At 43.9% G+C, this 12,557-nt stretch overlaps 1 protein-coding gene across 2 annotated transcripts in view; it reads left to right on the plus strand.

Moving 5' to 3' along the window:
• Positions 1-12,557, plus strand: part of LOC138301129 (tumor necrosis factor receptor superfamily member 1B-like) — a 209,659-nt gene that overhangs the window by 110,774 nt on the left and 86,328 nt on the right. For both annotated transcript variants that reach the window (XM_069241265.1, XM_069241266.1), the window contains exons 5-6: positions 10,290-10,383; positions 11,147-11,361. In XM_069241265.1, coding sequence (XP_069097366.1) covers positions 10,290-10,383; positions 11,147-11,361 — 309 coding nt within the window. The remainder of the gene's footprint in view (positions 1-10,289; positions 10,384-11,146; positions 11,362-12,557) is intronic.

The following is a 12,557-nucleotide window of genomic DNA, read 5'->3' on the forward strand; positions in this document are numbered from 1 at the left end:
GTGTTTCTTTACTGCGTTACACTAAAATTTATTAAATCTGCCCCATTATTTCACAACTATTTTGAGGCTATCCATCCTACAATACTCGTCACTTCTGGTCCATTTTTAGATCATCAGATCTCTCCATCTTTACCCTCAGCCCCCAGTGCTCATCCATTCTTTTTGTGTTTCAAAGTTGGCTCAGTGGAATAAGGAAACAGTAAATCATGGGGGACTCTAACACTTGCACAATGACACTGGGGCTCACAATGCACCCCAAAACTGCCATGGGGCCCATTAGGAGCACAGCCACGCCTTCACTAGCTCAATACTACAGGAGCACCAGCATTGACATAGGGACATTGATATTGGTGCAGCGACGAAACAAGACTGATACGAGGACACCAACAAGGGTACACTAACACAGAGCCATGGAAAATATGCAGTCACTAGTATAATGACACAGGCAAATCAACACTGATGATAGGTTCCCAGGACAGGGGACACAGAAACATGAACACCAGTACTGACTTGAGACCAGTGACACTGGAGCAATGATGCAGGGCACATCATTAATGCTTTGACTCTGGCATGGGAGAGTTTCATTTGGACACTGGCACAGGGATGCTAGGACGCAAGAGTATTGACTCTAGTGCTAAATGCAGTGATATGAGATTTTGACATAGGGACACTAAAACTGGAACATTGAAATGGTTCGCGTTTACTCGGGGGGCACCTGCACTGACACAGGGGCACCAGCAATCACAAAGCAACACTGGACACAGTCACACAGGCGCAATATTGACTTGGAAGAGGTGACACTAAAACAGTGACAGGGAGCACAAACATTAATTCTGGGACACTGGCAAGGGGCCGGGAAACTAGGAGATTGAAAGAGGAGGACAAGGACAGTGACACTACAATACTAAGACTTGGACGCAACATGAGAACATTGAAATGGCACAAGGACACTAACTGAAGGGCACTGACTGGAGTGACACAACAAAGGAAGACTCACCTGTGGTTGCTGATATGTGTCACTGACATTGGGGTACTGATATAAGGACACTGACATTGGAACACAGGCTTTGACACTAATACTTGGACATAAACATGGACCCTGGAATACCGCCACAACGACACTGCCTAGGAACACAGACACTGGGACATGAAGACACTTCCACCGAGACACTGACATTGGGATGCTGCCATTGGCACACATACAATGAACAAAAGAACTGACAAGGGTGCATTGGCACCGGAACACTAACACTGGGACACTGACACTAGGTCGATAGATAAATAGGGGGACTGAACTTGATGCTGGCACACTGACGGGGGAAACAAAGAGAGGGACACCAGTGAAACATACACACTAACAGCGACAAGCAGGAGCTGACCCAGGAACAACGATACTGACACAAGGGCACCAGCACTGGGACACTGATACAGGATGCTCCAACTCATAGATACTAACAACACATGGATACTGCTTCTTAGTGTCCTAAGAAGTGGCACAGTGCTGGGCACCAGCGTGGAAGAAGAGATACTCGGTCGCTGGGAGTAGACCACCAGAACGGACACAGGGAACTACCAGGGGAGACAATAGAGTTGCCACCTCTCTTATGAACAAATATCGGCCATTTCCTCTTGTGTTAAGCCTATGTTAGGATGGGCACATGTTACTTCAACGAGGCTTTTTTAAAAGTCCTTTGTGTTTGTTTATATTTTTACTTTAATTATGATTCAGGAATCATTTAGGAAGCCAAAGAACACTTTTAAAGTGGATTATTGAATGCACTTTTTTGACAGCGTACTAAAACAGTGCAACCACTGGCTGATTTTCCTATATTTTATTTCCAGCCCTGACTTGAAAATACTGTCATGCCTGTAAAAATACCGCCCTCTAGCAACCCTAGGAGACACACATTGAGGCACCAACACTTGCACACAAATACTAATTTGGGAGAAATTGACACAGGGATACTGAGACTAGGGAAATGACACAACAGAAGAGCACTGGTATGGAAACATTGCGGTGGAACACCGGCTTATCAGTACTGACAGCTGAACACTAGCATGTACAATGAGAAGTCAATTGCTGCCACTAGTGCATAGTCCTAGATACTGTGAGACACTGGCTCTGGGACAGTTGAAGTTACACGGGGCACAGCTATTGGAATAGTGACACTGGGACATGCCACAGGCATTGGGATGAGCAGATTTGCAAAGGGACACTGCCAGGGGAACATATACTAGCAAAGGGAAATGTGGACATGTAGACACTGTCAGTGTTACAGGGACATTGCCATTTGGCCAATAACCTGGGGACGCTGACAGGGAGACACACTGTGACCCTGAGATTAGGACATAGGGGTAAAGACACACACAGTATCATAAGAAGCAATGATCAGGACCCAAAATCTCTGCCTGGTCAGTGGTTTGGGATCCAAGCAGAGCTTACTTTCTAAAAATATAAGTGCAGGGACCAATACTGTTTCACAAGAGGCTGTCACACCATCACTGAATGCCAATCTGCCACATCCCAAGGCTGCTTAGCTTTGCTTTCATCCTTGTTACATCCTTTGTCACTGTTTCCTTATCTGCCTTTCAACCTTCAGTATCCCTTCCTTTCTTTTTGTCTAAGTCAAAGTCTGATGATAAAAATTAAGTCCAGTTAAGTGTGCAAAAAAGTGATGGATGGAATGCTTGAATTAATGTCAGCAACTGGTAATTACTTAGGCCGCCCGTAACCTGGCTCCTATTGGAATAGTCTAGACCGAACTGCCAAGCCATGTCCTCTCTGAACTCGAACACAAGCAACCCAAGACCAGTTTCGCCCTAGTAATGGGATCATCAGCTGGGTGCATCATGGTTCCAGTGTTATAGTGTGCAAGGGTCCCTCCTCTGGGGATACCCAACTCATTTAGGGCAACACACTAAAGTATACAAAAAGAGATACAAAAAAGTGATGTATGGAATGTTTGTATTTATATCAGCCACTGGTAATTACTCGGGCTGCATCCGAAACCATTGTTATTTTGTATACCATTTCACCTCAGTTTGGACCCAGCTATATGCAAATCAGTCATGGCCCTGCACCAATCCAAACAGTCCTGCCACAGCTTCCAAGCCAGATCCTCCCTGAACCGGAATACAAGCAACCCAGGACCGGTTGTCGTACTGACTGTTCCTTTTTTGTCCCTTCTACACGAGTCAGGTACAGCCAGAGAAGTAGTAGCTGACAGTGGGATCATATCTTTGAATGCACTATGCCTGTGAACTCAAAACTCTGCCAATGTGTTTAGAGCTGTATTTAAAACCTATTCAAATATTATTGATGGTTGTTAGTAGAATGTGCCTGGAATTGCAATAGTTGGCATACATTTCCTCAAAGGAGCCTTGATGATGTATACAGAGCCCCATGTACAATTAAATTTATATTCTATTCAGTTTTCATCAGTTTTATTTTCCAGAAGTTCTTTCATAACACTATGAGTCTCACAGTGATTTTAATGGCACCATTTCATACTACGTATCAGGCATAGCTGCCAGGTCGAATGATTAAAAAAACATACCCTGAAATGTGTTTCATACATTAAAATCTCACTTAACTGTGCCTTTCTAAAATATACTGTGGGTGGGGGCACCAGGTCCCGTCCACCCTGAAACTCCTTTTATGCTGTGCTAATGCTTTGGAGCTTGGCCTCACAAAACATCTACCCCTAGCTACCAGCCTGCGTTCTTAATGTGGCGTGCATACACAACTGGATCTCAGACATTTCCCCTCATACAATGGGCTCACAGAGGCACAGTTCAATGATTTGTCAACTCCAGACATTACCTGCCTGATCCAAGCAAATTATAAGATCTTGGTAAAGAACAAGAACAGGAGCAGGGGTGTATGGTTGGTCCGCAACATTAGATTCTGCTGTATGCACAGAACTCTCCCGAGCAGAACTTCATGGCCTAGAATTTTTGTGGGTGGTCACTGACAGCCTACACTAAGACTTGTTTTGTGGGACCAAGAATCCTGTTAGACTACTTCAGAGGGTCTGATTGTTAGCTGCCTGTCCAGAGGCTGTACCTGTAGGGGAGGCCCGGCCAAGCTTGCTGGTTGAATAGAATGGTTCAGCCATCAAAGCACAAACTGAAAGTGCATCTTTAACAGCCAGTTCACCTTTGACCCACAAGTAAACAAGTTGATCATTTTTGGTGAACCGAAAATACAAGATAATTACAGGGAAAATGCTCGTTTCTCCTTTTTATGTACAGTATGCATTCAGTATGTGAGCTCTTCTTTGCAGACCGTGGGGGTTCAAATCCATATTTATGCAGGTGACACCTTAATGGTTTTCACTTTGTCAAAATAATGGTCACACTTCACAGAAGGACACTGCTCATTTTTCTGGAAGTCCAGTCTTGAAAGAAGGAGATCTGCCTATCTCAAGTAAAAAAAGAATAGCCCTGAGTGTGGAACTAAAAATACTACTTGTAACTGCCCTTTGTGAATTCCAAAAGTCGTAAACTTAGACGTTTGGTCTAAGTTTAGACCAAGCGTTTAAGTTTACCCTTGTGAATCTGGCCCAATATCTCCTTTCAGGTCCTCAGTTCAAAATAAGGCACTACGGATCTTTATCAATACATTCTGTAGGTAATATTTTCATTTTGCCAACAAATATCGAGAACAGGAAGGCATTTCCAGCCCTTCATGACACGGTCATGATTATGCCAAAATAAATGGATGCTATTGCGAACAGTTCTAGATAAGATGATTTATACATGTACAAAGTTTGAACATGTAGAATTCTGTCACATCATCTGCATTTCTAAGGCTCAAGCTTGTAGAATCCCCTATCACTGCAGTAATACATATCTCCCAATCACAGATCTATATTTGTCCATGGCGCTAACCTGTAGAATTCCCTATCATATCATCTATACATTTCTCTCTATCACAGATCTGTACATGTCCTAGGCTTCAGCCTTGTTGAACTCCCTGTCTCATCATTTCTATATGCCCAAGGCGCAAACCTGTATTATCAATGCAAGTCCAAGGCCTGAACCTGTAGAACTCACTATCATCATCTATACATGTCCAAGGCTCAAATCTCTAGAGCCTGTGAGAGCATCAGATCCCAATACTTGCAAATCTATCAGGTTATAAAACACACCTCCTTAACAGTTGGTCATGGCCTACTCCCTTGTACACCCAGGGCCTGATTCACAAAGGTAAACTTCTACTTTTGTGTATGTTTATGCTTGTTTGCTTTTCACAAAAGTATTTTATGAGTTGTATCGTTACGACTGCGGAGATCCTGCACATACAAATGTTGCAGACTCTGCAATCAGAAAGATGCTACTCATAAAATACCTTCGTCAATAGCAAACAATTGTAAACTTACTTAATGTGTGATTACTTACTTTGTGATTCAGGCCTCCTGTTTAAATTGCCATGGAAGTCACTTCTATCCTATTCCTTGGACCATCGATCTGGTGGCAGCTGGTTGTAGCTGAGAGGCACAGGACGACTTACCAGTGGCCCAGAAGAGGTGAATGCCTACAGGTTCTCAGTGGTAGAATCTCACAGTACAGCATAGTTTAATCTCCTGCTCTATCCTCGCGCAATGCAGAGCAGCATTTGTGGCTGCTGCACTTCATGGCAAAAGGATTGAGTAAATCTGTCCCATAGGCTCTTGCCCCCCGTGCAGCACTCAGCATCGCCAAGTGACGGAGAAATCTTGGTCACGAGGGCTAAATTATGGTGTACATGTAGTGAACTTCCATCTTATGCAATACTTACCACACTGCCCCTGACTTTGCGGGACCCCTTTCTAGTATAGCAGGGAAAACAAGAAGGCTACTTTTGCCAAAGAATGGATGCCATTAACTCTTCTCCTGTGGCAGGTTACCTTGTTTACAGATCCTTTGGAATTCATATTTTATCTCTTGTATGTTGAGAGTTATCGTGTTTCAAAGTTGTAGTTTAAGATTATGCTGCCATGCCAGTGTCAAATCTTGATTGCAACTGCCCAGTCCGAGATACTGGCCATCAACATTCCTGACTCTACTGAATGCCATTGAAAAATATTGACCCGCTATTATGCTGACTCCCAAGTAAGCGCCTCACCTCATCAATTTGCAAGAAAGACCTCACATAAGGTTGTAGAGTCACACCACCCTATTATCACCACTGTAACCTAGTATTGATGTTGAACCAACCATTTTCCTGCCCTTTAGGTGTCATCACAAAGCACATAAAAGCAGTCGAAAAGTGGCATAAAGTAATTTACCACTAAAAAGTACAGTGATTGACACAGGTCAGACTTAAGAGGTGGCAATAAAAGCAATTGTCCTTCTTCACTTTCGGGCTCATAAAAATATTCCAGAATGCATCTGTGATACAGGTCTCCACTGCATCTACATTTAATGAGGGGCGGCTCCTTCGGAATGGCGAAGGAGCCTGGCCCCTTGGTAAAGCCAACAGCTGAAAAATAAAACAATAGTTTACTAATGTTTTAATTTTCAGCTGCTGGCTTGGCCAAAAGCAAGTGCAGAGAGGGGCTGGCTGGGCCATGGGTGGGGGGCGAAAGGAGGGGGAGTGGAGTGCACCTAAATGCACATGTGTGTTTGGCCAGCCGTCCTAGGCCGGTCAAAAACACATGCGCCCTTAGGTTTCTCCAACCTGGCTGTGCTACACAGCCGGGTTGGAGAAACTGCACAGACTCGCATACAGTGTCTCAGTGGAAGACAAAGCTGCTCAGACCAATCCTGACGCTGCTGTCATGCTAGGTTTAGCATGAGAGCAGTGCCAGGATTGCATGGGGGAGTCTGTACTAGTGTCCCAGGGACTGCTGGAACACCAGAAGAGCAGAGGAGCATGGCGGCAGGCAGCAGGCAGCAGGCAGAAGCGTTGGGAATAGGTACGTTTTCAAATAAAAAAATAATTATTATTTCACACCTCTCCCCGCCTTCCCCACACCCAGACTGCCACTCCCCTTGAGATATGCGGCAGCCGCTGCTGCATTTAATGTAACATTAATGTAAACATGTTTTACATAAATCACAAAATTGCTATTACATTTACAAAAAAAAACAGTAGCTACATATCTGGACAAAATTCATACCACACCATGTTTCCACAATTGTATCTTCAGAATTACAAAGAAAAGGAGATGAAAATACACACACACATTCTACAGGATTACTCATAAAACGTGCCTGAAGATTTTATTTTTTTATGTCAGGTTTTTCAAGATTAGTTATTTGTTATACTAGAAGCAGATAAGTATAAAAATGCTAGTAAGTTTATAAATGTTTTTCTCATGATTGAGAAAAATTTGAATTCATTTAAAAAGTGAAATAAGTAGGTTGAATATATTGTAGGTATGAAGTCATTAAACAATAACTTTGGGGTTGATTTACAATTTGCGATCAGGGTACAACGTTGTAATTAGGAACCAAACTGTCAAGCTAACAGAGATTTTGTTTTTGAAAACAAAAGGTGTTGCAGGATTGGTGCTCGGTCATTAAAGCCGATTGGTAGATGTCCACAAACGTTTTTGCTCTTTGAGGGAACCACTGTAAACGAGGTTCCAGCGATGACTGCTGGGCCGGCACTCACCTCTAAATAGGGCTGAGTACCATCCATCAGGATGGCAGATGTTAAGTCCCCCACTACCGTGCCGGACTTTCAGGGGCCAGAGCTGGCCCTTTGTGTTTTGAGGGTCGATTTAATTTTTTTTCTAACCAAATCTCCACCTCCCCCCTCTCCCCTCCCGCTGGGATCTGCCTTTTTGGCCTTCATCCATTATCCCTCAAGTCCTCGTTGTCTTGTGTTTTCATGGGATTAAGGCTCATGACTTAGGGCCTGATTTAGATTTTGGCGGACGGGATACTCCATCTCAATGGTGACAGATATCCCATCCGCCGAAATGTGAATCCCAAAGGAAATAATGGGATTTATATTTTGCCGGACAGTGTATCCATCACCATTGTGACGGAGTGACCCGTCCGCCAAAATCTAAATCAAGCCTTGTTTTCTGAAATGTATTAACGTTTCTGTGAGATGAACATATATTTCGCTCTGTATGTGTTTTGTCTGCTCTCACTCTCTGCTTGTATATCCTCACTAGTGGGGACTGGAGCGAGGAAGAGTGGACTAAGGAGCATTAGTGAATACTAAGGCGAGGGACAGTGGACTAGGGGATGGTGGGCCCTGCTCGCATGGAGCGGTTTTCGTAAGAAGGTGGGATGATTGCGCATTTGATCCTCCTGCTTAAAGTACCCCAGAGTTAGTAAGCAGGAAGTAAGGGGCTGATGTATTAAAACATTCTATGGTTGGAAAGCCTCCGATGTGCAAAACCACTGGGTTTGTGACTGCAGAATATTTTATTACATTGTATTAACCCCTTTTACAATTCCAAAAAGCCTTTCAGAATCACAAACAGGGATTATGAGGCTCAGTATGAACTGCAGTAAGAGGGGAGATAGAAAGAGGCCACGCCTCTTACTTGCAGTTCTTTTTTCAAATGTGTCAATGGTTTGTGACTGCAATTGCAGTCACACACCTATCGACACTCACTGACACCTCAATGGAGCTGGTGACTCTTTCGCAAAGGGGAAGCAGCTTTCATAGGACCACTTCCCCTTCAGGAATAGTGGTGGGTAGTGGTAGGAGATGGAAGGAGTAGCCAGTGGCCCATTGCATGTTCCGATGATGTCTTCCCAAACAAGAAACATTTTTAATTTTTAAAGCAACACCTATTCCTTTATGCGGGCTTTTAAAAAATAATGTTTCCTGTGTGGGATTGCAAACGCAGGTATTTTTACTATACTTGTGTTCACAGCCAATCAAAGTGGAACCCTTCATAAGGTTAGAGTGTGAAAACCTCGTGGCTGGAATAAGGTTGCCATGCTCAAATAATCACATAGTGAGGGGGATTACCGCAGGCTATAGTTTATTTTATGTAGATGTTTTCAAAGGCAGTAAAAGCTTGCAGGTGACTGTGCTTCTTCCATCCCACTTCCCTTGAGCCACCTGGAGTACTCCCTCTATTTGAATATATTTTATATGTTTTTGGGGATTCGTTTAGCGCACATTCTTCCATTGGTGTGGCCCAGGAGCCTTATCAAACCTCAAACGGATTAAGTCAAATTTGCATCCATCTATGTAATACCATTCCAAGCTAGGTATTTATTTGTTAGGGATGGGTTTTTCCATACATATTTTTGATTAGTCTAGAGAAGGTAGCAAGTCTTTTCATACATCCCGTTTTGACACTCTTCTTTCGTCATTCCTTTTCTTTTCTCTGAACTCTGCAACTGCATTCGTATCCGTTACCTTCTCCCTTTCTGTTTTTTTTCTTTTGCCTTTGCATTTCAACCTCCTGTGTCCAGTGCTTAATTTGTGCTTGTTGTTTTCGGTGCTGAGCACCGGCACTTATTTTTAAGGGACGGCGTTTATTCTTCTGCCTCAAGCATTTGCTGCGAGCAAAAGACACATATGGGAAAAACGGAGAAAGAGAAAAACGAAAAACGCGACAATGGGAGAAAGCAGAAAGCTGCAAGAGTGAGCAGAAGGGGCAAGGAATGGCTGTAAGTGGATTTACTAGCACCGAGATGGCTTCAGGATAACGCTGCCTCAGTATTCCGTGCTCGCACATTTAATTGTAGCAGCTGCGAGTTTAGGAGGAGAGCTTTGGGCGCTGCACCTTTATATTTACAAATTAAGCACTGCCTGTGCCTATATCCAGATTGGCAGGAGAACGTAGGTTTTTGAGTTTCTCCCCCCTACTCAGCATTTTTTCTGAAACAAAAAATAAATTTAATTTCCGTAGTTATTATTTTACTCCTTTCTTTACCTTTCTTTCTTTTAAAAAATTTACTGCCACATTTTTGCTGCCAGAATGACTTTCCAAGATGTGCGAACACACCTGTGTGGCTAGAACCTACATAGCCAATGTCAGATGAAGCACTCTCTTGGGGCCCTAGATTTCCTGCCCGGCAGCATGCTTGGCGAGTTGTGTGGTGGAATTATTATACTCTGGTCGAAATATGGACCTGCAAACATTATTAAATCCATAATAATGAATACTACAGAATCTTCAAGGTAAGTACATTTGCAGTTAAGAATAGTAAATCCACTTCTACATTCTTATCTTGACTATACATTGGTTATTCAATTATGCAATCGATTTTGTTGCAGGTTGGTAGGTGTTGACCTCGTTATTGTGGCAAACACCTTGGTGTGTGATAAATATTGATGGCATTTCTGTCCACCTGTCTACAAATTTTGGTTATTCTTTCAGGTACAATAAACTCAAACACAGTGTGCTCCCCTTGTCCGGTGGGCACGTTCTCCGATGAAGAATCCTACACTTCCCTCTGTAAACCTCACACAAAGTAAGTTTTTGCACCTCTTGTTTGCTATACTTCAGCTCACACTGAAGCCCATGTTTACAAGCGACCTGCGCCACTGGTGTGTCACTTTTTGTGAAGTACCGGCGGCGCAGGCTGCACACCCATATCTACAAGGCCATGAAAAGCCACTTTGCATGGCTTTACATGGCAGTGTAGATATGGAGTACGGCAATGCAGTGTAAGTCGCTGCGTTGCCCTACTTTGCGCAGGGAGGCAGTTCCATGGGTGTTGTGTAGGTGTTTCCATTCAACAACCATGGATTTTGACGCATTCCCAGATTTACAAGGTTTTGTAAACATGGGAATGCGTCAAAAGCCTACGCCTCTCAAAGGGTGGCGTAAGAGTGATGTAATGGGGAGAAATATCTTTATTTCTCCCCGTTTTTCCTCTTTCTATGTGTGCTGCATTCTGCAGCACACATAGAAGAAGGAAATAGCCTCCACTGATTGGTTTTGTGCAAAAAAGTGTCCCTTCCTGTACAAAAACAATCATCCTCACAACAAAGGCACCCTTGCACCATGGTGCAAGGGGCCTGGTTGGGGCGCATGGCAGCAATTTGTATGTCAGCACTGGTGGGGAGTACAGAAATGCACCTTATCTTGTAAATACAGCACATTTCTGCCCTTACACGGTGGCGCATGGCGACACTTAGGCACTGGCTGCGCGGCCCCACGCCATGGGCCGTGTAAACATGGCCCGAGTGTCCAGCAGGATTTAAAGTATTTGGTGTTTGTTTTTGTTGTAGATGCAGGTCTCTGTCTGTGCCAGGAGACAGCACGCATGATGCGATATGCGCAGACTCAGAGGTGGGTAGAGTTCCTACCCACGTCACACACTCTGTCAAGGGTCCCAGTGAGGCTGGAGAACCAGTCTCAGAACTGCTCGATCTAGAAGATTTGACTGAAATATGGACCCCATCACCTGCCAGAGTTGCTGCCAAGAATATCACCACTCCCATAGGTGAGCAGATGTTTAACTGTTCCTTCGTGGGCTTATTGTTGTGCTTTGATTCACATGAAGCTAGATGAATGAAAGAACTACTTATGATAGCTTTAGGAGATGTTGAGAGAAGGTACACATACTGTATCTCATGCTTGGAAGACGGGTCTGTTGATTTAGAAATAGTGCATTGTGTCTTCTCCAATGTTTGTATGGTTCTAGTGATAGTTAGATAAATAACAATTTAATAGCGCAAAAAAATGTAGGACATCTCAAGTCACTGAGGAACAATGACTGCACTTTTCTAACTTCAAAAAAAGTATTCAGACCCTGCAATAAAAACGTAAGAAGTAGTCATTGACAGACAAGTAAACTCATGTCTAAGAAGAAAAAGAAAGCAAGACCTCTGGTAGTGAGAAACACAAATATGAAGCTCAGTGAAAATACAAAGAGGCGGGACAGGGGAATGAGTATGAAGAAACAAAAGTGATCACAAATCCACAACTCCTTACAATATCTGATCAGAACAAATCAACACAAAAAGAGCTGTGTGTTAGGAAATGGTATATTAATGATATTTTACTAGACAAGTGAGGATTCTGGCCCTCCCTCCCCCTCAAGATACACCATCGCTGAGCTCTATGCCCTCAACCATGGGCCCCATAACAAACACTCCCTTCGCGCCGACCCACGCTCCATGTTAGGACCTTTCACCTGCACCCACTGCCACTTCACCTACCGCAGCACACACACCAGCCCACCATCCAGCCCCACATAGAACACACCACAGACACCACCTGAACAAAAACAGCAACTTGCATGCGCCCGTCTTAACACAGTCTCTCTATGCAAGCATTCCACCAAATTATTGGACTTCATCGCCACCCTCGCACCAGACATCGTCTTCCTCACTGAGACCTGGCTCAACCTCAATTCCGCCCCAGACATTGCCACAGAGATTCCCAAAGAATATAAAATCTGTCACCAGGACTGCACCAAGAAGCCGGGAGTAGGAACAGCCATCATCCACAAAGAAACCATACAGTGCACCACCACCACTGACAAAACTACCACCCCCAGGGAACATCTCAACTTCAAGCTCCACATAAACAACAAAACAACCATCAGAGGCACCCTTGAACACTGACCCCCTGGCCCACACTCCAGCTTCTGAAACACCATTGCAGACTTCATTGCACCCTTAGCCTTAGACTCCA

This window comes from Pleurodeles waltl, chromosome 6 (assembly GCF_031143425.1).
Source record: "Pleurodeles waltl isolate 20211129_DDA chromosome 6, aPleWal1.hap1.20221129, whole genome shotgun sequence".
NCBI classification, from domain to species: domain Eukaryota; kingdom Metazoa; phylum Chordata; class Amphibia; order Caudata; family Salamandridae; genus Pleurodeles; species Pleurodeles waltl.